The sequence below is a fragment of the Ostrea edulis genome, chromosome 6, assembly GCF_947568905.1.
Source record: "Ostrea edulis chromosome 6, xbOstEdul1.1, whole genome shotgun sequence".
Lineage (NCBI taxonomy): Eukaryota > Metazoa > Mollusca > Bivalvia > Ostreida > Ostreidae > Ostrea > Ostrea edulis.
The window spans coordinates 90,451,067-90,478,437 of record NC_079169.1 but is presented as its reverse complement, the minus strand read 5'-3'; the positions used below and the strand labels follow the sequence as shown (position 1 = coordinate 90,478,437).

The following is a 27,371-nucleotide window of genomic DNA, read 5'->3' as shown; positions in this document are numbered from 1 at the left end:
GTTCCTTGTCTTCACTTTCTATCTCTCATTCCTTGTCTTCACTTTCTATCTCTCATTCCCTGTCTTCTCTTTCTATCTCTCATTCCTTGTCTTCACTTTCTATCTCTCATTCCTTGTCTTCTCTTTCTATCTCTCATTCCTTGTCTTCTCTTTCTTTCTCTCATTCCTTGTCTTCTCTTTCTATCTCTCATTCCTTGTTTTCACTTTCTATCTCTCATTCCCTATATTCTCTTTCTATCTCTCATTCCTTGTCTTCACTTTCTATCTCTCATTCCTTGCAGGGTTGGCAAAAAAGTGGTCAATATGAATATTGACCAGACCGGTGGTCAATACTCGTTAAAACCGGTCAATTGAAAATTATTTGGTCATTATAGTTTGTGTTATTTATTTTAAATGTTTAAGTGACCATTATGGTAAATACTGTAATTCATAACATGCACTATCAGTTTATAATACACTTATAAGTTAGTCATAATATTAGATAAATAATGTACAAATGACTATGTTGAATTGGGGATGATGTAAAAGTTTCTGTTCAAATTCCTTAGTTTAACAAGAATAACCTATAAGTATTGTTTCATCACTCTTTATTTTAACTGTTGAATAAACAATATCATTTGAGTGGATGGGTTGGTGATGTTTTCATAACAATAACAGGCACACTGGTCATCTTTGGTCCCAGCCTATGCTTATTAACACCTGTCAACTCTGCTTCCTGTGCTCAGGTAATGTCCAGCTACCTTTTATTCTTAATCTGTCCAGGTACATGTATTAACAGGTCTGTCTCCAATCAAGCTATGTTATAGAACTGTGACCCTCTGGTAGGTACTGAAGATATTTTGGTCAGTTTCAGCAAACCAAATATAGTAAACTTATGAAATTACATTTGATTATCTAATGAAAAATATTAATCAACAATTGATCCATATAATGAAAAGACTTAATTTATCTTTATCTTTGCAAGAAATGTACAAAAATAGGAAAATGGACAGTTTAAATCACAATTGACCAGTATTGACCACTTGGGGAGTATTGACCAGGACGGTTAAAACCACTGGTTAAAACCGGACGGTTTTAACTGCCCAACCCTGATTCCCCATCTTCTCTTTCTATCTCTCATTCCTTGTCTTCACTTTCTATCTCTCATTCCTTGTCTTCTCTTTCTATCTCTCATTCTGTCTTCACTTTCTATCTCTCATTCCTTGTCTTCACTTTCTATCTCTCATTCCTTATCTTAACCTTTCTGTCTCTCATTCCTTGTCTTCACTTTTTATCTCTCATTCCTAGTCTTCACTTTCTATCTCTCATTCCTGATTAATCTGATACCAAAACTTTACAATTTTGGTAAAAGTTTACCTGGTCCCTCTAAATATCCATTTACTTTCAATTTAGTATCAATAGCAGCAAAGATATTATTAAAAGTGTTTTACAAATAAACACTATATGCCATGTTTGGTCTCACCCTGGAGTCAGAACCGCAACCCTGGGGATCATGAAATGATGTTGCAGTGATTTGCAGTTCTACAGAAGAAAATTTATAAAATTTGGTCAATTTTTGACCTGCCCCTGTGGCACCAAGGAGCAGGAATCCTGAAATTACACACACACACACACCTGGGCCCCCTGTCCCAAAGTTGCTTGAAAAGAATTGGAATGGTAGGTATCAAGAAGTTAAAAATGTTCAATTGTTAACACCCAAAACAGATCAATACCAATAGCTCACCTGAGTGACTCAGAAGACCTAAAAAAAAAGCTTTGATATTTTACACAGAGATAATCATTAGAGACACCTAGATATCTTGGATTCATGTGTCACAAAGTCTCATCAAGGTCAATCCAAGCTCAATACATTTTGATTGTGACACAATCAAAGCCATCTTGCAACATATTTCAAGAAATTGTTCCTGGGATATCTTTAGATTTGCATTTGAAACATTACAGGAAGAGTATTTATCACGACAGAAAAATGAACCAGAATGAGTTTTACCCAACAAGGGCAAAGCTCAACACACACAGTAGACTAGTAATGGTTTTTTGTGATATCTCTTAGTGCGAGTTTGCAATGCATGAAAAAAAAAATTAAATCACTTACCAAATAAATATAAATTCATTTAATGTGTTTTGTCTTCTAATTACTATCAACATCCAAGTAACATTTGTTTTATTTCAGCATATAGGAGCTACAAACATTTTTTAAAACTCATGAAAATAGATGTACTAAATTTGTTTATATAACATGTAAAAGTAAAAATTTATAAATTTCACAAGAAATTTAATTTTTCACCACAATTTCTCAATTATGTCCAATACAGTGGGAAAACTTTGTAAATAGTTATATAGAAAGAAGCAATATATTACAAATTTTGAACAGCATAGTAAATATACAAGTTCCTAATATTTTAAAAATTCATTCAATTTCATAGTTGTACTAATTTACAACCAAAATAATCCAAAAATTTAAATATATATTGATCAGCCCATGAATTAAAAGTTCTTGTTTTAATATAAAATGTGTCCTTAAGGATGTGCACTCATTTCATTCTGCAATCAGTATAATTATCCCCTTGAAATAAAATGTAATCTGATCATGTTTACAATACAGCTAGTGTCAAATTAATGAATGATGTGGCACATTTCTTTTTGTGAAATGGATTTTTTTTTACTACTTATAAATCATTAAATAATGAAACATACATTCTTCATAATAATAATTATTTTGATACATGACATACATTTTCTTGTGCAGATTGTTTTTAAATACACACAATTATAATGATCAATTCTTGAAAAACACAAAAAAGTAAAATAATTGCAATTATAAACTGAAAATATTTATAACAAGAATTTCAACAAATTTCCATAGGGTTTTTGGTGGGTTTTTTTCCCCATGGCTTAAGTGAGGCTTTAACCATTGCAAGGCACAGCTTGCTTTCATTTACACAAAGTTTAAGTCAAATTTCAGGGACTTTGATTTCATAAATCTTTGTGCAAGATGAATTGTAAGAGCCAATGAGACAGATGCGTGAACCCGTTTTAAATTTTATACAGTTTGGCTTTGAAACTTTGAAGATACGCAACAACTGTCCTGATGGCGAGAGAATGTGAACATTATCGCTATCCCTTCCAGCCACATAAATATATCCTTCATAATCCACATCCAAGCTACGGGGATATTTCAGGTCAGGGTGAGTGTAGCGGAACAACTCTCTTCCTGATTCATTCAAGGAGGTCACGCTGTGTGATGTGCACGAAGAGTAAATGACGTGGTTGTTTTTGTCCACAGCGACCGAATATGTTTCCTTCTCTGTCAAATATCTTTTAACAAGATTTCCGTCAGCATCCACTTTTAAAATAGATCTTCCACATGTTACATATATAAAGCCATTTGCACATTTTATTCCAAAACACTCTTCATTTTTACAGTAGTGTAAACGATCACTTGGTATTAATTTTCTCTGATTTTCCAAAAATGTGACACCATGAATTCCTCGATAATAAGATCCTGAGCTTGATACAAAGACATCTGAATCTTTCAAAGTCACATCATTTGGACGAAAAGAGATATTCCATTTATGAACACACTCCCCAGTATTGTTGAAGTACAATAATTTGTCCGGCTGTCTTGCATCAACAAGTAGAATTCCTCTATCTTGTAGAAAACAACCTCCAGTTATTTTACCGCTAGATTGCACCAATTCAAAGGCTACATCTACGGTAGCATGTACCATCATATTCATATCGAATGAGAACTTCATTGACTGCTCATTAAGGACTAACTTTGCAAACTTGGAAATCTTGAAGAGTTCTTGAAACTTTTCTTCATAGTTTTGATGCATGTGAAATTCTAACTGGGTAACACCCAAATCTGCAATTTTTGAGAATTGCTTTTTGATCTTATGGTATTCTACTGCCAAAGCAACCGATGCTCCACCTTCATTTATAGTTTTGAGTGTCTTTGTATACAAGTTTGCAAGGAGTTCACGATCTGAGAAAGCCTCTACTGAATCTGATAGTTTCTGTCTGTTGTCTTTGGTAACTTTTGAGATTTCATCAAGATGTTTTTCAAGCAAAGCATCAATATGGCGGATTACTTTTGTTTTGTAATCAGATGATTGCTTTATCAAGTCATCTGACACTTTGTCTAACTCTGCTATATTGTTTTCTTCTTGTTCTTTTATTTTTGTTACAGCCTTGGTATATCTCTCAATTTCTTTCAGCAAGGCGTTAACTTTCTTTGATTCATGCAGATTTTTAGCTTTGTTTTCTATTGTGATGACTTGTCTACAAGTTCTATGCTGTATACACACACAACGTGTACAACAAGCCTCCTGGTGGTCATCACAGAAATATCTAATTTTCTTTTGGTGTGTACTGCAGTGTAAATGAGCCTCATTTTCATCTATATCATTAACAGCAACCTCTTTCAAGCTTGCAAGAGGAATCACTTTGTGTTCTCGACTGGCAAGGCTCTTTTTGTGAAATTTATTGCAGGCCTCACATAGTGACTCCAGACATGATTTACACCAACAGATTGCAATTTTCTCCTCTTCGTCACGCTTGCAGGCATCGCAATACCAAATATCATCACTCTTATCAACCATAACCTGAACTGTTTTGTTGATCGGCATTCGTTCCACCCATTTCTCAGGTAATCCTGGAAACACCGGCGCAGGAACAAAGTTTCTGCAGAGAGGGCAGGGAAACCCCACCGGTGACGTTTTCTGTTTACACGTGGTCTCAATATACGACAGAAGACATCTGTGACAGAATGTATGGAGGCAAGGGAGACACCTCGGAGTATTAAAGGAGTCGAAACAGATTGCACATACCGTAAGCTTTTCCACCGGAGAATTACTTGCTGCATTAGATGATGCCATCCCGCCAAGTGTAAATGTGACACTCTCCACGAATACCGATCCCGATTGAAAAGAAGGGGGAATCAAGCAAGTAAATAATGATATACATGTACGTCCCCACAGGCACTCGACGTTTTTTAAAATATCTATAATTTAAAAAAATTGTCTTGCTATTAACAAAATATCCATGTGAATAGTTTGTTGATAGGAAGACATTTTTTTTTTAAAATTATAGATATTTAAAACGTCGAGTGCTTGTATACGTCCTTTTTGCTAGGAAAAGGAGAATGATGGGGGTTGGGGTTGGGTTGGGGGGGGGGGGGTAGGAAATTCTCGATTGTCTCGCGCACTCGATCAAGCTCCGGTTGGGGGAGCACATCCTTCCTACCCACCTACCCCCTTTTTTGACCACGTTACTTTTCTGTTATTTTTATATTTCCAAATACAAGTGACTGACCTAGCTCCCACTATAATGAATTGAACCTACATGTATGTATAGTATGTATATAGGGAAAGGCGTTTAAATCTACATGCAAAATATGTAAATAAGAAATCTATATTGGGCGAATTCACCCTTTTTGTTGCAGCATGGAATAAGAATGTAAGCTTGAACTTGAGGATTGAACCTATATGTAGTGATCCCCCCATTTGGGGGGGGGGGGGGGATGTCTGTTTGACATATATAACAACAACACAACACCCCCCCCCCCTCACGAATTTAGGAGTTTGAAGTTTGGCAGATTACTTTCCTGGGTATTTTATGAAGAATGTTTGACATTTGTGAAGTCTAACTTCTCCTTTGGCTGCCCTCCCCCCCCCCCCCCCCCTAAAAGCATCCTAGATGCCTAATACAAATGTAGATTGCCAAAGTTTTCAGTCATTTCACATTTGTATCCTTATTTTATCTTATTTTAAAAGTATATCAACCATACCATAGCAAAAACACTAAACAGCCATCATAAAAAAACTATCTCAAAATGAAAAATGCATCCAGGCTGATTAAAATTTGGACTTTAACCTGCAACCCCCCCCCCCCCCCCCCAACACCCACCCACCCCCGTCGTCCCCCCTTTTAACACCCACATCCACACTGCTTAAAAACGGATTGAAAGTGGACATAGTTGAAACAACGAAACACAAGGCTTGAAGCTCTACGGAGCTTTTTGACCTACCAATTAAAATATCATGGACCAAAAGTTAAACGCCTAAATGTCTAAGTGGATAAGTAATATATTTGGCAATTTTGAAATACTAATGGGACCAAAGATAATATTTACAAATATTCAAAGTATTGTTGCTTTGGGATATGTATCAAATAAATGCGAATTCATATAATTTCAATATTCAAATTCTATAATTCTAGAAATACGGATTGTTTATTTAAAAGTTAATCTGAAAATCCTCAGCAAAAAACAAATCGTTTTGAAAATACATATATAATAGTGGATTATGTATTATATGGATGTCGTCATGTTTTAAATAGTGCAATAGAAAATAAAAATCAAGAAATATTCAGTTTAGAAAATGCATATCAACATGTTAGTAAATTTAGGGGCGAACTTTCATATTGGTTCATGTATCAAAATAATAGACCATAAATCCACCGAACAATGAGGCCTAGAGCACGCCAAATAAAGAAACAACAAGCGCTGCAAGGTCTGTAATATATATAGACCAGCTTGCTTGAAAGAACACCTTAAAATAAAGTAATCTGTTAACCCCACAAACAAAATTTTGTATAGCTTCCGTAAAATGTTTTAAGTGACGCAATGACCCCCCCCCCTCTCTCTCTCTCTCTCTCTCTCTCTCTCTCTCTCTCTCTCTCTCTCTCTCTCTCGTCACTAACATGACGCAATACTACACATCTTTTAAAATTGAAAGTGTGTTTCCTTGTTTTATCTAATGTGAAAATCGTCGTGTGTTTCGATACCCAGGGTTGATTTGATTAGTACAGAACATCGGTATAGCTCTAATACAACACCGCCTAATGATGACATATCAACCATTGTAGTCGTGACGCTTATTGCTGTATTAGTAAAATCACCAGTAAACAATTTTAATTGTCCCTGATAGCAATGAAAAAACTTTATCACTAGACAACACGTGGTTCCTGTACATTTCATTAGGCTCGATAGGCGGTCTTCTCGCTGCACGTGACTGGGCGTTGCTATTGCAATACATATATAATTAGTATAATTATAGGCGCTGTTTTTGCAATACATAGAATGGTGCATTGTAATATACTATATAATATTATATAAGTACATGTATATACTAATTTGTTGATTTTGCAATACATATAATTAGGTGTTGATACTATAGTACATATATAACTAGGCGTAGTTATTATTATTCTTTATTGCTGAAGACATACGTCTTATGGCATACATGTTTACAAAAATAATAAACAAGTTAACAATTGTATTGTATGGCATGACATTATATGGTATGTTACACAATACTGATGTGAATTTATAGACAGAGAATGCTACATAAGTAAATCATTACGTAAATTAAAGGCACAGTAAAGATATTTCCCCAAATTACACAACTCTTTGAAATTTTTTACACTTAATAATTGTATAAGTTTAAAAACAGATGGGTTTTTCCAATAATACTTCTTGATATATTTCCTGCGTAATTCAATAAAGTAAGGGCATTTTAAAATGAAATGAAATTCATCCTCAATATCTAAATTACAAAGTTTACAATAGCGGTTATTTCTTGCTACATTAAAATGACGTCCACTCTCAATGGCAAGATTATGCGAAGACATTCTAATTCTACTAATATGTTTTTTATAAACATGTGGTATAGCCTTCATCAAGTAAAATTGCAATGAAAAATAGTCATAAATGTACATATAAATTTTACATCTTGGTGAGGAGTTGATTTGTTCAACAATACTCTGCACAAAAATATCAGAAATTCTTTGCTTAATTATTGGGAAATAAGTATTACAATATACGCCATTATATTCTTGATTACACCAAATATGACCCAAACCTATATCAAATAGTTTGTTTTTTATATGGATAGCCCAATTAATCACACGATTTTCACCCTTGTCTGCTTCTTCACGTAAACTTTTGTAACATGTTTTCAAAATACAATTTTCACTTTGTAATAATTTAAACCAAAATTTAAAAATTCTAAACCAGCGAACAATGTTCATGGGCAGTCTGCCTGTTTCTATATACACCATACCATTATTTGTATTTTTCCTGACACCTAGTACAGACTTCAAATATTCCAAGTGCACTTTTTCAACATCCTTTGCACTAGTTATTGTCATATGTACATGTAATTAGGCTTTATTGTTGTAGTACATACATGTATAATTAGGCGTTGTAGTTCATATAAATAGGCGATCTTATTGTCATTTCTTTGATTAGTTGACCATTGCAGTTCATATAATTAGGTGTAGTTATTGCAGTACATATAATTAGGTGTAGTTATTGCAGTACATATAATTAGGCGTAGTTATTGCAGTACATATAAATAGGTGTAGTTATTGCAGTACATATAATTAGGCGTAGTTATTGCAGTACATATAATCAGGCGTTACAGTTCATTTTAATGACGATATCATTGGCATACATATAATTAGGTGTTGTTATTGCAGTTCATATCATTAGGCGTTGTTATTGTCGAACATAGGATTGGGTTTTGATAATGCAGTTCAGTTAATCAGGTCTTGATTAATCTTGTTCAATTCATCGAATATGAATGACAAGATTATCGAATATAAATCAAGATTTGTATAATACTACAACGTTTTACTCGCCAAAGTGACCGCCGTAAGCATCATTAAGCGTTGTGATCGCCATAACTATATTTAGGTGTTGTGATCGCCTTGACTCTATATAGGCGTTGTGGCGAATCGCCATAACTATAATTAGGCGTTTTGATCACCGTGACTCTAATTAGGCGTTGTGATCGCCGTAACTATATTAGGCGTTGTGATCGCCGTAAACATCATTAGGCGTTGTGATCGCCATAACTATAATTAGGCGTTTTGATCGCCGTGACTCTAATTAGGCGTTATTATTGCAGTACCTGGTACGTGCGATGACGTTCGTTTTTGTATTTGAATTTAGTAGTTTGTTCACAACACGGAGCAGCTGAAGCTATATAATGATTTACACTGTATGCTGTAGATTTCCATTACATTTCAATAAAAGAAAATAACTTTTGAACCGAAAGGCTCTTACTAATGACACTCAAGTCTAAATTAAGAGGTCGACTATTTTGCATGAAAGGCGAATATAACGTACAGTGATCAATCTCATAACTCCTATAAGCAATACAAAATAGAGAGTTGGGCAAACACGGAGACCCCTGGATATACCAGAGGTGGGATCAGGTGCCTAGGAGGAGTAAGCATCCACTGTCGACCGGTCACACCCGCCGTGACCCCTATATCTTGATCAGGTAAACGGAGTTATTCGTAGTCAAAATCAGTGTCAAGATTTAGACCAAATTTGATAGGTCAACATACCATAGTGTACACGTCTTTCCGTATTCAAGTACTAAATTTGCAAGATACCTCACGGCCTGGGCGATTCTGCCTACACACTATGTAAAAAATATGTCATCCATCGTATATTGAAGTTTTCTGAAAAAGGGGTCCATTTTCTCAACAGTGTATTCTTTCAAACATCAAACTAGAAACTCTCAGATGTCCCATGGCCATACTTAAGGCATTATCAATTCGTAATTATGGATTTTTCCCCATGGCTTGACTAAACATTTGCCACTCAATTGACCATTTTGAAATTTGACAAATTACTCATCAACCTTAAAATAGTTTTTGTAATTTTCTCATTCGTATCAGCGATTTTACAGAGAATTACTGTTGGTGTCATAATATGAAACACAATGACTTAACTGTAAACGTGAGAATTTACGCGTAGAGGTTATTTACACTAAATACGTGATTACAAGATTTTCCTGTCAATTACCTCCATGCACACTACTCCCATAGTTCAGCAATTTACTGACCTCACGGAGTTAAACACTACGACCATGATTTGCAATGGACATTCGCTTGATGTACACGTAAGAACACGCGGAAATATCCAGGTTTACAGTAAGCGTTGACCCCAATCGTAACTACTCGGATATTTTTGCAACCGGTTACGGAAAAGGACGAGCACGTGATACGATTGCGCTGACCCGTGTATAACCCTGGGTTACCTCATTTCTCTATGGTGTCCGGATAGGGCCATTTGCAAAAGCGTGACTGTGCGTTAGTCACAACACGCCGTCACGCCAACAAGCAACGCGCCTTCGCGCCCTCATGCCAGCAAGCAACGCGCCTTCACGCTAACACAACTTTACACAACTCGCGCTTGACTGCGAAGGCGAGTTGTGTTAGCGTGACTGCGCGTTGCTTGTCGGTGCGTTACTTGTTGGTGTGACGGCGCGAAAGCGTGTTGATTGCTGGCGTTAAGGCGCGTTGCTTGTCGGCGCGAAGGCGAGTTGTGTAAAGTTGTGTTAGCGTGACGGCGCGATGGTGAGTTGTGTAAAGTTGTGTGAGCGTGACGGCGCGTTGCTTGTTAACGTGACGGCGTGCTGTAACTAACGCGAAGTCACGCTTTTGCAAATGGCCCTATCAGGACACCATAGTTCTCTGTGATAGGTCATCATTATGAAATATCCAGATAGAGTCATATTGTATATTCTTCTATCGACTTGAATATCAAGGCATTCCTAAAGGGCGCTTGTGCATGTTTTCCACCATCCTTTTACCTGGAAAGTACCGGCGCCAGGAAGTATGTTTCATAACTTTAAGATAGAGTTTATAATTCAAAATCATCAAAGTATTTCACGTTTGACTGTATTGGAAAAATAATCATGTGTAGCACAATATAACCTGATTTAATTTCAACTCTTGTACAGGGAACGTAGTATGTGTAATTTTGGATACTATTTGGATAAATATTTACAGTTTTATCTAATTGTTCTTCCTCCTTTAAAAAAATATCAAAGTAAATAATAAACAAGCATTATCATCTAGTGGATATTGATATTCTTTTCAATTTATGATCCGGAATTAAGGTGGGGTCACAATAGGGGTTAAAAGTTTTACATTTACATTTGGGAGAGGACTAAAATAGGCTATGCCTACAGCCCAATTCCTTTCACTTTTTGTGAATAACAAAATTATAAATTAAAGTTTTACATGAAGATATTAAGGAAAATTGTTTAAAATTATCTTCCAAACAAGGATATAATTTGTAAAATTGATATGAAATTATTGTATTTATGTGTACATTCAGGTGTGCTCGTACCTTTACCCCTGGGTAAGATGCCTCATCCGGGAGGTCTTTTCAATATACAGGAACATCATCTGGCCTCAATACCATAAACTGAGAATAGACTTATGTCTTAATTTTAAATCCACTTAAATTTTGAAATAATTTTCAAAAACAAATAAAATTTTCAGGTTATGTTTGCATTTGAATCTTTTATAAACCTGCAATGTTTTTAATCATCTCTGCTGGATAAATCTTAAGATATAAGCAATCAAAATTTTAACTTAAGTTTATTCTCAGTTTATGGTCTTCGGGCCCTGCATTACTGAAAGAATGAAATACTGAAATAAATTGACTTTAAAAATGTGGTGTTCCCTTTTCTGAATTAAAAAAAAGAATGGTTTGTACAGTGAAAACAAACTACAGAGAATTGTAGTGCTGACTAAAATGTTTGAAATCCAAATAATTTGAAATGCATAACTACATGTATTGTTAGGGTCCTCCCTAACACATTATCTGATATGAGATGTTCTAACGGAACTGAAGAGACGTATTCAAACTGAGGCAAGATCGACCCTTTATCCCAGCAGCATTATCTTTGTTTAAAAAATTCCTCGGATCAGGGTCCCTACACCTCCAGAGGTTGTGTTAAGCCTGGACCTCTAATGTTCCTCCACTATAGGTACCACACTCGGATCAGGGTCCCGACACATCCAGAGGTTGTGTTAAGCCTGGACCTCTAATGTCCCTCCACTATAGGTACCACACTCGGATCAGGGTCCCGACACATCCAGAGGTTGTGTTAAGCCTGGACCTCTAATGTCCCTCCACTATAGGTACCACACTGTGACATGGACATATATTTTAACGAAATGAGACAAAACCCAGACAGACGGAGGAATACATTATGATACATGTATATGTTTGCAGTTTTTATAATGATCAGGATGTAGGCTACAGAGACATACATTGTCGTTACAGTAACGACAAACTATAGTCATTCACATTTTGACTCGCTCTGTATTTATATTTGGCTATTTTCCTCATTCCGAAGCGGCACAACTCGAAAACAACAGTGAAACTAGTCAAATGAACCGCTCTGTGTTTGGCGGTGTTTATCAACAAATTCCAAACGATCTGGTTGAAGTGTACTTAAGATATAGAAACCAATTGTTGACGCCCAAACGCCAGAACCTCATCATACTAATAAATCCCCTCAACTTCGTTTTAACTGGTCCTACATGTATGTATTTGTATGTCTTGGTCAAATAATAAACAAATTCTAAAAATCTTTTTTATTGTTTCTTGGCTTTCTGACCTGCTTTACTATGAAATCATTCAATGATCTAAGCGCCTGAGGTCATTGCTCAGTTCATTACATGTACGTCCGAATTACCTCAGAATTAAATGCGAAAAAACTCAAGTAAAGAGGTATTTGCTTTTCGAACACACCCTTCTTATGATTTTATGAGACAGTGTTTCCTTGATTGGTTGTGGCGCCTCGTACATTGATTGTACTTTTTATCATATACTTTATTTTCGCTCCTGTATGGCTTTCATAATTCAGTATTGTTGACAATATCGTGTCGTATATTGACAGAAAACTTTTCCTCAGAAAGACCTGGTTCTCTGCCATTTTCTGATTTCATTTTCAACACATTCCATGACGAGTTACTCCTGCCTACGGCTAGTAAACAAACAGCTTGGAAAGTACTGTAGATTTCTTATTTTACGCAAGTAATCAATATTCTCATTAATGCATGAAAAGCATCTCTCGCTCTCTCGCTCTCATTTTTGACCATTAGTTTATATAGAAATAAATTTTCAGAGTGTAACACGAGATATTCTACGTTCTCGCGAATTGACGTTGACATGCGTCAAATAAAAGACTCGATTAAAATATGAAATCTACAATATCATATCAGAGTAACGACAGACATGTTGATACAATTCTGTGTCGTAAAAAGACATCATAAAAGACAAAAGCATTAGGAACCTGCGTTATATAAGAATGTTAATGTTGTTCAAAATTCCTCCATGCTTCTTACAAATTAATCCAATATCACAAAAATTGTGCTCACTGCATGCATGGTGCAAAACGATAATTTCTCTTTACATCTAAAAAAAAGAAATCAAATTTGTGCTTTATTAAATATGATTTATTCAATGTTACATACTTCAAAATAATTATTGCAAAATCACATACTTGAATACAAAACAACGAAACAGTCATATATGGATACAATGGCATTGGATACTTGCTTAAAACATAATACTTTTAGTTTGAATACATGAGTTTATGGATCAATAAGTTATTGCTATAAATAAGATTTCAAAAGATAGGTAAAAATAAATTCCATACAAACTGTCATTCGAATGAACTTGTGTATGATGTTTGCGGCCCTACTTCCGGGAGGTTTCTGATGTGCTTGGCTCAGGATCAATCGGGCGCTTTCATCAGAGTCATTGCACAAGTTATTTCGACAGTAACTTTGGCACGTGTAATCATGGGCGCTGTCCTCCACACAGCAGGCTATACCACAATCGAAAGTATCCGGAACGGTACACTTCCTGTACATCTGGTATATCCGGGTTCTGTCTGTTATGGAAATTGAGAATTCGGTCAGTTTTTCTTACAGTTTTTACAGAAATTCAAATATCTGAGAGTGAAATCTACATAGAGGAGTAGGCCCACGAATGATCAAAATCGGCCCTGTGAAATGGCCAAAATGAAAGTGAAGTTCCGACAAATTATTTTCTGCATAGAAGATAATCATGTATGATAGTTCACCAGGGTGGTACATTTTGGGGAATTTTGCACTGGTGTATCTGAGATCTACTGCTCCAAACATCATGAAATACAAGAATTTGCTTAAAATCACCACATTTTTGTAATAAAATGCTCAAATGTAATATACATTGTATTGTATTAGCCATTGATCGAGTGCATTATGACATAAATTCTAAAATGTCACCATGGACATTAAATTTTGATAATTTTTCACTGGTCCTGACCTGTGTTGATATCTAACAACAAACGTTTGCTAAATATCGGACTACAACCAGTAAGATATAGAACTTAAAAACAAATTGAAGTCAAATAATGTAGGTCTTGTTTCATGTATCTAAACATGAAAATAACCAACATGTGTGATATAATTTCTGTAATGTGCATGCTGTTCATTCATTTAAGTTTTGAATGTTATTGGGATATGACATGAAGTTGGTCACATGATCAAATCCTATAACGCCAGAAGGGCGTTATAGTATATTTGATCACGTACTAATTTCATGTCATATCCCAATAACATTCAAAAATGATATTTTATTTCTTATATTTATATTTTCTATTTTGATTTGTGTTCTTACCGAGCTTCCATGATTATGTAGCAGATGACCGAAATAACGATCGTAGAACACAAAATATACATGTGTAGTTCGTTAGAGTTTTATCGAATAAAAAATCAGGAACAATATCAAAGAGAATATAAGATATAGATATTTAATTAAAAAGATTTTTTTTAAAAAGATGAAACAGGTGTAAAATAAAGGTAATTTAGAGCGTAAAGTTAACTGAAGACAAGAGAGGAGTAAACTACATCCGTGATGTGATTTGGTCGCGACCAGTGATGGAGAGACTGGCGTTGGTCTAGCTTACAAAGTTGAAAACGCAATTGTTGAACACAGATTTCGACAGAAATTCAAAGGATCTGAGAGAATTGATGGAGGATTTAATGGGTCAAGTTAACGTTAAGCTCTTAGTCAGATTTTTGGAAAGAAACAACATCGTTAGGACTCGCGGTTGTAGCCATAAGGGAGACGATTCGAGACAGTAGGACAGATTTCGACAAAGTGTAGGTAGGTTGCTTCTTTTATTTACCTTCAGTTTGTGTAAGAGAAAATAAAAACGAACTGACGGAGTTTTTGTTCACTTGAGAGATTTCTGTTGTAGGATTTTAATGCGACGCGCACCCTGGCATGAACATAATTTCTTGAGCCTCGAAACCAGCCTCGCTTATGATCATGCCGAGTTTCTGTTTTATAAATTGACGAAATTCTTGTTTGTTTACAAAATAAACTCTGTATAAATATCCTGCTGCGTTTGTTTCTGTTATGATGTCATTGCAGTGGCGGATCCAGGCTTTACGAAAGGGTGTGTGTGAAAGTTAAGTATTAGCCAAAATACTCATCCATTTTTAGGTGCCAATCTGAAATATTACTCACACTATTTCTATTATTTAAATTTGTGGCGGTGTGTGTGTGTCTAAATCCCCACTGCATTGCATAAGCAAGAAGCCAGGTGAAAGTACAGGAACTGACTTTTGAAGCGGTGATTGTAACCGTACGCAAAAAAGACTGATCACGTGACCAACTTCATGTTACACGAAATTGAATTTCAATTTCATTAGTACTGTTATATAAGGAAGTGCATTGACAAATGTAAATATAATGTGTTATCCACTTACTAGTGCTTAATGAAAAGCAAGTCAACGCAAAGCGTCGCAGTTAATTCTAAAGATGAAATTCATGTCTTATATTCACATTCTACTTTCAATTCTGCTGGAATTCCTTACCGTTAAAATAAACGTACAGTGTACTATATTTAGCGAGATTCGTACGTGTATTGTTTACAACTGCGGTGCGTTCATCAGGAAATGCCTTTTACAATTTGCAAAGATATCAAAAGGCAAAAGCATGCATTGGAAATATTAATATATTAAAATTGACAAAAATGAACAATGCAACGAAATTCCTAGTATTTTGCTTTTCTTGTGCAATGTCCAATGTGCCAAATCTCCAACAAGTTGCGAATTGTATCTCATATACTACAACGCACACAAAACATACAGATAAATAAAGTTAATTATAGGTACCCTACCTTTAGTATAAACGGTTTTTGTTACACACGTTTTCCCATTTCCAACGCACTCCCTTATGCCCACTCCGCTGGTCACGTTCCACGGACTGGTCACGCAGTTGTAGTCACCCTCTGAGTTAATTAGGTAATTGCATTCATAGCAACTGTAGGACCGTTTACCACGGCAACCTGTTAGAATATTCATAATACTATAATGCAACGCACATAAAACGGTACCGGTTACCAAACCTTAGCGATTAAATAGAAATACACTGTACATTGGTGATCTGTTGCGAACAACACGTGCACCAATAGAAGAAGTAATACTTTTCAAGTGTTTGAGAAGCATAGTTAACACAAACGAAGCATAGTTAACACAAACGAATCATAGTTAACACAAACGAAGAAACACTTGTCATAGTTAACACAAACGAAGAAACACTTGTTTTCAAGGGGAAGTTAGGCAAAGTGTTTGGAATTGCGAAGAAAAATTTTGCAGATAACGAAGATAATATATTTTTTAGTCAAATGTCTTATCGGTGGTTCTATACAGTTAAACCATGATGGTGGTGAAACTTGACCTTACGTCAATAGATTCATAAAACAAATGGCAAACAATTTCACTGGCCAGATAACATTACGTTATGGGAGATAAATAGAAATAAAGAAAATCCCTGAGTAGGTCAGACTTACTGGAAATCAGGAACCAACGATTATACACCAGAATCCACTAGGGAAAGGTAGAGGGTGAGTGACAGGGAGAGCACTCAGGACAGAGCGGATTAAAGGAGTTTGGTCCGTGACCTGTCCTCCAGAAGGAGTGACATGGCCCATGTCAAAAAAAGGTTAATATCTGTTGGGTACAAACTAATACCCAAGACAGTATATTTAAAGATTATCTGAATTCAAGCACTTCCCGAGTCTTTAGCATTATAGATAAAGGTTACTCCAAGGGCAAACAATAATATGTCGCCCTCATCCTAAGTCACTGAATGTACACCATTATTCAAACAGTCCAAATTAAAAACCATAATTATCGTTCTAGCATCTTGCAATTATAAAAAAAATCCAAAGTAACCTGAAAATTTTAACTGTCGGTAAAATACCCCAAAGTTAGTGTGACTGTCCGCAGACTCACGTTTGTAGAAAGCTGTCCTTTCACTTGATAGATACTCCCATTGATAAAGTTGTACTCGTATAAAAAGGCATGTATTTTTTCCAGCGATGACAATGGCGATTTTTGAGGTACTCTTACTCAATCTCTAGTACTATCTTGGTTTGAAATGATAGTTCATCAACGGTGGATCTGGATGAAGACTTACGAGTTTATCTACCAGTATTTGTAGCATATACCAACTGGGTTTCAAGAAAGGCGAAGATAACGAACAGTGTAATGATGACAAAAAGATTGAGTATACTGTCGCAGTCAATTTACTGTGTAGATCTCCGCGTTAGTCCATGTTCTTACTACGTACCTTTTTGTTTGAATGTTTTGAATTAGATTTGCGTGTCTTCCTCCTGTTACGGTAGGATGTGTTTATGTAAACTGTAAATTTCTGGATCATATTTGTGTAAGAATTATACAAATCTTAACATTATATGCTTTTTTTCTTTCATGTAAATCTAATTTCATATGCAGTCAATTTTTTTTTGATTCATTTAAATAATTTTGAACCTTTCAGTTGCCTGTGTATTTTAAATCAAGATAAACTAATGGGTTCTTAGAAAACATAGATAAACTAAAGAGTTCCAAGAAAATATAGAGAATTTCATAGGACACCTGTGCCAGTTCTACAACCAACTACCGCATAAAACTAGACTGCTACACTTTTATAAAACGATTTATATGTTTTCGTATATTTGGCATATTACTTCGAAATGTTATAATTCTGGTGTTCTGGATAATATGAAATGCAATAGCAATGCTTTACTTAAACTCAAAATGAAAATCTTATTCAAAACAGATGAAAATATAATACGATAAATATCACCGATAGTGTATATAGTCTAAAACGTTTTATTTAGAGTGAGTTATTCTAGTTTTTTAAAATTAATAATAATGATTCATACAAAATGATACAACACTAATCACAATCAATACCTTTTTTCCCCTTTTGAATTGTATCAAAATAGAATGAAAGCTGTAATTAATCTAGTCCAAGTCACAGAAACTATAAACCAGAGGTGAAGACTATGTTAGAAAACATTTTAATGAGAACAAAACCAGTAATTAACCTAGACAAAATAACAGGCCCTATAAAGCAGATATAACGCTTTGTTGGATATCATTAATTTTACCACGAACGAAAACAAATAACATTAAGTTATAAATGTGTAGAATTTGGCCACACAAGACTTCACCTGTTTAGATAATCCTTTTTTTACTATTTGAAAAGGTTGTAATTCACAAAGGATTTAAATAGGATTTAAAAGGGATAATAACTTGCTGTTCTTCGCAATATGTTTTAAGGTAAAACCTAATTAATTACAAAGACGTTTTCGACACTCTCTCATTTAACTTTCACGAGCCTTTCATGGTAAAATTTCATTCATATGATTAACTTTGATAAATTGAAAGGGAATATCTTTTTTTTTTTTTTTTAAACTGTTATTTTACTGGAGAATTCAAATGTTCATGAATAGTGTAATTTGACATTAATTGTGACTGTGGTTTATAACTACATAAATAACAAAATTATTTGCATAAATATGTTGTTAGATAGGTGATATATAGAAAAAAGATTATCATATAAGTGAAATACAAATTTATGAGGTATGGCACTGCAAACATAAGCATTTCCCTCATTTTCTATGAAGTTATAAAAACTCGCTATTTTTCAGCATCTTCAGTAAGCATGGGTCACATGCATCAATCATAATCAGACTGAAGCATGCTGACACAAATCTACATGTAGTTTAGAACTAATCATGCAGTCCATGGTTTCTATTCGAAAGACCGACTGAATTGTCGACATTTCTCTTTTTAGTTTTAATGTTGTCCGCCACAATCAACACTTTTTCAGTTATCTGTGGCGCCCAGTTTTTGTTGGTAGAAGAGAGAACCCAGATACAATGTACCCGGGAAGAAACCACCGACCCTCCGAATGTAAACTGGGAAACTTTCTCACTTACCGGCGCGAGCGGGATTCGAACCCGCGCACTGAGAGGCTGTGAGATTTTGAGCGCGATGCTCTAGCTACTCGGCCACGCAGGCCCTTACATTTTTCAACGAAACATTCCCCAAATCACCAACTTTGTGACGTCATGTTTCAAGATTTAGAATTCTAATTTTAGTTTCTAACTATTTAAAAAAAAATGAAAGTGACCAAATTTCACTGTGACTGAATTTTATAGAAATCAAAGTATGTTTGATTTCCAGGGCTGGAAATGGTTATTGTCGAACCCAGTCAGTTCATATTTTGCAATGATATTCATCACTTGTACAGAAATACTTAGAAAAAAGATGAAATGAAAGCATGAAGCTATCTTTTTTAAAACATTCATTGATGTTTTTAACTGCAAAATGTCTAAAAGAGTTATCTTTACTCTTTGAACACTCTTTAATAACAAGATTTAATGTCATTTGTAAGTACAGAACATGTAAATTGTAAGTTGTAAGAGTTCTTTTTAGATTTCACACGAATCTAAAGGCAATGGTTTTCAATACCACACGCAAACATCAGGGGCGGATCCAGGAATTGTGGTTACGGAGGGCGCCACTTTATGAGGCAGTGGGTCCAGGGCGAAGGCCTGGTGGGGGTCCAGGGGGCGAAGCCCCCGGAAGCTCCTGGATTTTACAGATTTTATGGGGCTTGAAATATTTCTTCTATTAAGTCATTTGTACTATTTTCTATCATTTTAATAAGGTGAAATTAATAAAATGACCCAAATTCTAAGGGTTTTTTTGTTGAAAAAATGAAGTTCTCCCAATTAAGTAATTCAAGAAATCAAAGGATTTTGTCATTTACTTCTCCGGGAGTGGAAGAAATTATTGCTTCTTTTATCGTTTAGTACATTTTCCGAAACAAGATACCGCGATTTACCTTAAATTTGAAAATCTGCGCCCCTCTAAATCCGCCACTGATCATACTTTATAGCAAGAACATTATTTCTATGAATAAAGTGGTCACTATTCGGTCATGGTCCTGTTTTCTTCACAGAGCAGTAACGGGAGTTCTATTTTCCGGAACCACGCCATGATATAGTGCAAGTCTCCATGGTTCTTAGGCGCTGTTTCAGAGTAACTATTGCTGCCTTATCATAAAACACGCACATGTACATTCTATTTCAAAGAAAAGAAAAGTGTTTTATATGTAATTTATGATCAATGAATTAACATACATGTATCGTTCAAGAATACTTATCATTTCCATTAGTGGAACTCTTCAAATTAAAGGCGCGTAAAGTTGTGCTACCGGGACAACATACGTAAACATTACTTAGGCATACGTAATATAAATTATGGTATCGAATACATATTATAACCGACTGCAAACCACGACACTGATTAAAATTCTAAAGGCAAAAGGAATTGATTATTCTTACAAGAAAACAGACGAACTTATTAAACTATGTGAAGGAGTGCAGGTACTAAATCTGCCAAATTTGACCGATATAAAGCATCAGTTGCAAGAAGAACTGTGAAGGGAAAAACCAATTCATACACATCCGACACAATAACTTTTCTTGTAATTAATGGGATTCATATGTTATTAAGATTATTCTGTCAGATTATGAAGACATTCTATTTTATACAATTTGGACAGGTTCATATGGCATGAACTTTGTAATCGTTAATGCCCCCCCCCCTCTCTCTCTCTCTCTCTCTCATTTTCAAATATTTTAGTATAAGTTATATACTTGCCAAACTGCATTTTTTAAGACGTTCATAACACTAATTAACACAACAAATGCGTTTCTAAACTGCATCTAAGCTATTTTGAAAATTACAAAATATTGATTGACTTAGGACAGAGAACATCGTTGTTTGGAATTTTTATAATAGGTGTAGTGGAGTTTAAAAAAAACATGTAACATCCTTGATAAACTAGTGTTAGTATATTTTTAAAATACAGTTTGACCAATGGCTATTTTATTTAAAAGTTCACCATGTACTTTAACTTAAAAAAAAGGGGAGGGGTTGTTGCTATGAACGTTTCGTTTATGTCCCAGTAATCTCTCACTTGCTCGCGAGACTTGTGCATTTTCTTACCAATGACGCACAAGAGTCATCAAAGCGCGATAACTCTAATGTGCTGGTAATGAGAAGTATTTAAAAAAGTTTGTTTTTCTTTTCCTATAACTGTAATAAATGAAACATATTTTACATAATTGTAATTGTAATAATTTTGTATAATACAGTTTATGGTATGATTGATTTTATTGACTACACAATAAATACGGGAAAAAACCTATAACATTTTATTGGTACAAGTCATATCCTATCCTCTTTGAAATCTCGCGATAAGAAATGAAATATGGGGTTAGCAGACGTTCAGGAATTTGACTTAAAGGGAAAGGCCACCCAAAAACTTTTTACATGATAAATAATAGGATTAATTATATGATAAAGATTTCTCATACTATTCTGTTGATATACGGCCTAGATAAGCTTCAGTACTGAATGGAAAACGTTAAAAATTGAAATTCCCGCTATCTATAGAGGCTGCCATCATGTGGAGGTATTTTGTATTCAAGACCACAAAAATCAACACTTTTGACGTCACACCGTCTGTTCCGGTTTTGATGAGATTCTAAGATCATCAAAGATATGCATGTGGTAGATCTTACGAATAGATAGGTTGATGCCTTCCTGTCAAGCAGGTAATTACACTAATGCGAAGGGGAAATGTTAAAAAGGTGGGTTTTTTTGTTTTTTTTTCGAAATCCCTGACCCAACCAAGTCATCTGAAAAGAAAATACTATGTAAACTGTGGATCCATCATTTGCGTAATGACAAGTTGAGGTTCGAGACATTTGTATGAAGAAACGTGTACCGTCTGTCTGGTCTGCAACTCGAATGAACGTCTTCTTTTCTTAATTCCTTCTTGCGAAAGAACAGGCTCAAATCTATACGGCTCCAAACTTAATTGTTCGTGACTTGTCATGTTTACAGTGCTGCTGATGAAATAAACCGGAACCGATGGTGAGACGTCGTAAATTAAACTTCAATGGCCGCTCTCTTAGCGGCGGGTAATTTGAAATATATGATTGATTAATACCGATTTAGTTTTTGTTATGTTGATATCAGTAATTAATATTTCATTCATAAAAACAACAATGTGCTTAGGGTTGCCTTTCCCTTTAACACACGGATTATTGAGCCCAGTATCTAAAATTGGTTTATTTTCAACGAATTACGAATGACCATACATCGATAAAACAGTTACAAACCGATCTCACGATATGATAAAGTAAATAAATTTACGTTTAACGCTTAAACTAACTGTTTGCTTATATACAGTATAATAAAGTCAAGAGAGAGGGGGGAGCGAGAGAGAGAGAGAGAGAGAGAGAGAGAGAGAGAGAGAGAGAGAGAGAGAGAGAGAGAGAGAGAGAGAGAGAGAGAGATGTGGCTTCTCCCTTCCCTCTTGCCAAACAATTACAGTAAAACACACTTCATTTGATTCGTTATAAGCATAATTCGTTATATCCAATAAGTTCATAACATGTTTAAACTACAGGGAATGAAAATCATTTCGCTGTAAGCGTGAATGCATTATAACCGTGTTCGCTATAATCGTGTTTTACTATAATATAATGTGCAATGAAAAATATTTTGATAGACGAGTACTGATTTTTGTTAAAAAAAAAAAAACCAACAACCAATCATAAGTGGAAGTCTACATGATCTGTGTTATTCAAGTCTGGATTCTGAACAGTCTACAGCATCAACCACGTGACAGTGTGATGAGTTGATATGTCCACTGGACGAGTATCCGTGTGACGTGTTATTCATGCAATACAGTGTATGTTGACTGGACGATTGTCCGTGTGACGTGTTATCCATGTAATACAGTGTATGTTGACTGGACGATTGTCCGTGTGACGTGTTATCCATGTAATACAGTGTATGTTGACTGGACGATTTTCCGTATGACAGTGTGACATGTACTATAGTGTATGTTGACTGGACGATACGATTATTGACTTTGGATAAGTTTTTATTGTGATTATACGGACCTGGTCAGGTACTGGTTAACCCTAACAAAGAATTGTTTTGATACCCCGAGAGAAACAAACACGTTGTTACTTAATGAAATGAAAGTTCTAGGTCATTGTTGTAACGGATATATCTTTGAGAATATGACCAAATGTGAATTTTTTGTAATTCTGTAATATCATAATCTTTGAAGGACGAGCTTATGCAGTTAACCCTCGGGAATTTCGTAATAATTCAATATAGCATTGATGTGTCGGCTGTTTAATAAAAGGATCGATATAGGTATTTGTCTTCGCAATGGGGTACTTACTCCATATACTTCGTTATGGAAATCTGGAAATCCAATAAAATAAGGGTCAAGGACACTTGGTATATATATATATATATATATATATATATATATATATATATATATATATATATATTATATATATATATATATATATATATATATATACAAAAATAAAATTCCTAAACAAGTAAGGGAGTTGTAAATTTTCCATGAAAGTTGAAATATATTACCCCTCACTATATAACTCCATACAAATCCCCCTCCTCCTGTTTTTGGACTTAACTGAGAAATTATGGAAATGAATTACACTACATACGGTAAACTGTATTCATTTTACTTATAAGAATTCAAATTTAGTTTTCATCATTTCTGTAAAATGTATGTAGCAAATGTGGTTAACTGTGTTTAAAATTACGATTTTCATAACAGATACCAGTTAAAATAATTTTAAAATAGCTACTAATAAAATCCATATCAAAACGAAAAGTGGTTCTGTCGATGACTCTTTCTCGCGTGCTTACATTGTAAATGGTGAGAAAACGTCAAGTTTACCCACTTTTATGAATACGAACTACAATTAATCGATCAGCAGAAATTTCCTTAATCAATCGAACAGTCGATACTCTGTATCATCAATCGATTAGTCGATACTCTGTATCATCAATCGATCAGTCGATACTTTGTATCATCAATCGATCAGTCGATACTTTGAATTGAGCGTAGTCGAGGTACATGTCACATGATTTGATAACTTAAAAATATATCGGACCAATGACTGACAGATCTAAGGTACACGTGTAGTACAGGCAATAAAACCACGTGTACACTTAGCAGCATGTCCTTACATCGGTAAACATTGTCAAATCAGATGGCTTTAACCAGGCAAAAGGACAAAACGTCCGATTCTCTTGTAAATTTTGAAAATGTCACATATAAATCAGTTCAATGTCCGTAGTCATTTGTCAAGTTTTAAATGTTACATCGTCCCACGGCACGAATTGCAGGTGGAGGAAGGCTTCTCGAGTGTTTGCATTTCAATTGACACGTGACTGGTACGTCAAGCGTTGGAACAGTAAGCCATATCCGACGTACTTTGATAATTATTTGCGGTTGGTCGAGGGGAAAGTGCGAATGGAAAAGCAGGTCTTAAGTATGGAGTTATTATGCATGTACATGTAGTTAGAAAATTTTGGAGTGATTTAGTCTTTATAGTATTCATAGTTGATATGAAAGCAAAAGCTGTTCTGTTGCATATTCATGTATTTCATCTATATACCACACAGCTTTGAATAACACATCAAAATAATACTAGTTTCAATAGGAATTAGATTTTGCTTTTTAACTGCAAAAAGTCAATTCCATTCCTTGTGTTCGATATCCTAGTAACTCCAGGGCCTTATCTGGAAGTACCACTTTTGTTTACTCTTTTGACGTGTCTTGTACGGGAACTTTTTAAATAAAATACAATATTTAAAAAAAAGATATTTTATGCGTTTATAATTTCAAAAAAAGAACAAGGAAAACAACGTTTTTAATCATTTAACTTAAATCAGGAAAAGCTCAATCTTGTGAGATCGTTTTAAGAAAAGAATAATATAAATTCCACACTCTCCTTGACAAAATTAACATCTTTTAAATGAAAATGTTCAAATCATTTGAAGTGATAGCTCTTATTATATACATTTATGCATGACTGGTCTTTTCTTTTAAAAAAGACCATTATTGTAATTAGCTGGAAAGATTAATGTAATTCCACTTCATACGGAAATAGAGACCCTATGTCTTAGTATGCAGTATGCCCCACTTGTTTTTGATTGTGTACTAATGAACATAAATATGCATGCTTTTATATATTTATACCCTTTTGAATATTGTTTATGTACCTCATGTACCATTGTGAATGGTTTGAGGGAATAAATGAAATGAAATGACCCCCTTTCCACATAAAATTAAGTCCAACTGAAGGCCGAGATTACAAGAATCATTATTCGCAATTAATAGAAAGTATTGTAATTTTTTCAGGCAGCGGAAGACCATGACGTGATTGGTCGATTAAGCGACATCATAACAATAAACATGATGGCTGTCTTTCATTGGGAAAAAAATCAATTCCATCAAATTTAATTCACATCCCCCAAAAGAAACAAAAAACGGTAAAATTTCATAGAGATACGTATGTACATGTACAACTATTTATTTCTAAGTTATATATGATGCAGTACTATGTATAAGAAAAGTGGACTTTTAAGCGCTAAAGCTGACATCCACGTGTATGAAATTGCACGTGCGAGTTCATGCAGACGACTGGATTTACCTGCACCACATTCTAGAAGAATAAAATCTTACCTGATATAAAAAGTCCACAGATACATAGAAATAAGTGGTTTTTGTAAAGTCCCAAAACCGATCGCCGAAACATGACTGTCATTTCTGTAAACTATCAGGTAAATGAAGAGAGACATCTAAAATAAACGACCACTGAACAATACAATGCTGTTTGTTGATTAGCTTGTCAAGGGGGCGGGGTCCCTCAGGGGAATCATAAATTGTCAATGTGTAACATTCTAAACGCAATTATAATCCATTCAATGTGCACTTACACAACACTGAGTATTGTAATTATGCTACCGTTTCCAGCAAAACATGCAAGTTTGCCTGTTGGGAATAATGCAGGTTGTTTTTTCATCTGAAAACTCCTTTACGTACTCCCCAGTGTTTTCTGTCAATTTTATAATTTCTGGAATGCAATGAAATGAACTCCTAATTTATTTAATCAATTGCAGTCATCGGATTCAATCGTTGGTTAGACAGTTGATAGAATTATTACCGACTTTCCTTATGCCTATGTGCTTGCCAGTATATAATGTTTGAAGGATTTATAATTTAATGATGTCCATCACGAGACTTCATATAAACCGAAGTCTTGCCCCAAGTGAAATAAACGTGAAATAGACTGACAGGAACACCCCGAGATTGACATCACATGAAGGAAACATTTTTGAATTACTAGTAATATATCCCTCAATCGTCGCTCTCGTTACCGCATCCTAGGTTTCTGTTTCAAGTTCTTTTTATTCCTCTTTTTTATATGTTGAATTTGAACAACTATGGTATACCGACATACGAGATATCCTTACACACGGAAACACTGGATAAAAACCTATTCAAAGAAACCAATTTTACAGAATGCATCACCCAGAACTGCTGAAATTAGCATTCATTTGATCGTGATTAGGAGAACATTATAGACGCGTTTGATCTGTCTAGCCAAACTGCGATTTATAGATTGCTTTAACAAACTGGAGAGAGAAACAAGCTAGGTTTAATGGCGCTATCCGTACAAGTAAATACTTTACCAAACAAAACAAAATGTAGCCCCACTTCCTGTTTAAGATACTTTACCAAAAAAAAAAAAAAAAAAGCAAAATGTAGACCTACTTCCTACTACACATATTGGTGATACTTTACCAAACAAAAACAGAAACAAATTATTGGACCGCAACAATATTCGAAGTTCATTATGAGATCAAGGTTACGGTAAAAGGGAAGATTGGGAAACCAAGATAGGAATATTAATGGTTGGAAATCAACTACTATTAAGGTTCAAAGACTAGACCACGAAAACTTCAAAATTGATATGTAACTTGTTATGGCAAAGCAATTATCATGATGTACTGAATATCAATCATTATCTGCAAGTACATGAAAGAAAAAGTCCAGAAACTGATAATTGAAGTTATTTTTTTTAAAGCTGTATGGTCCGAATTACAACATTTTTTTTTCCATCTCGTAAAAACGCTATTAAATCATCGCACGTATGTAGTTATGAGGCTGTATGACACGTCATACATGTACATTATTTCTCCTGTTTTAACCAAAATTATTTAATTCTAAATCGATGTTTACAAACAACCGCGTCACTCTGCCATTTCAAGTGACAGTC

General features: G+C 34.9%; 2 protein-coding genes across 3 annotated transcripts; both read right to left on the bottom strand.

Moving 5' to 3' along the window:
* Nucleotides 1-1,176: 1,176 nt before the first annotated feature.
* LOC125683672 (tripartite motif-containing protein 45-like) lies at nt 1,177-4,918 on the bottom strand. The gene has a single exon (XM_048925100.2). The coding sequence runs from the start codon at nt 4,875-4,877 to the stop codon at nt 2,952-2,954; it is 1,926 nt and encodes a 641-aa protein (XP_048781057.2). The 5' UTR covers nt 4,878-4,918; the 3' UTR covers nt 1,177-2,951.
* A 7,822-nt stretch (nt 4,919-12,740) lies between these two features.
* On the bottom strand, nt 12,741-26,123 carry LOC125683681 (uncharacterized). Of its 2 annotated transcripts, XM_048925120.2 has the most exons (4): nt 25,775-26,123; nt 15,996-16,163; nt 13,479-13,715; nt 12,741-13,234 (listed from the first exon to the last, which is right to left on the bottom strand). In XM_048925120.2, exons 1-4 carry the CDS (start codon nt 25,854-25,856, stop codon nt 13,194-13,196), a joined length of 528 nt encoding a protein of 175 aa, XP_048781077.1. In that variant the 5' UTR covers nt 25,857-26,123; the 3' UTR covers nt 12,741-13,193. The 2 variants fall into 2 exon arrangements, with proteins under 2 accessions (XP_048781077.1, XP_048781076.1); XM_048925119.2 differs by lacking the exon at nt 12,741-13,234 and having other exon boundaries at nt 13,249-13,715.
* Nucleotides 26,124-27,371: the final 1,248 nt, after the last annotated feature.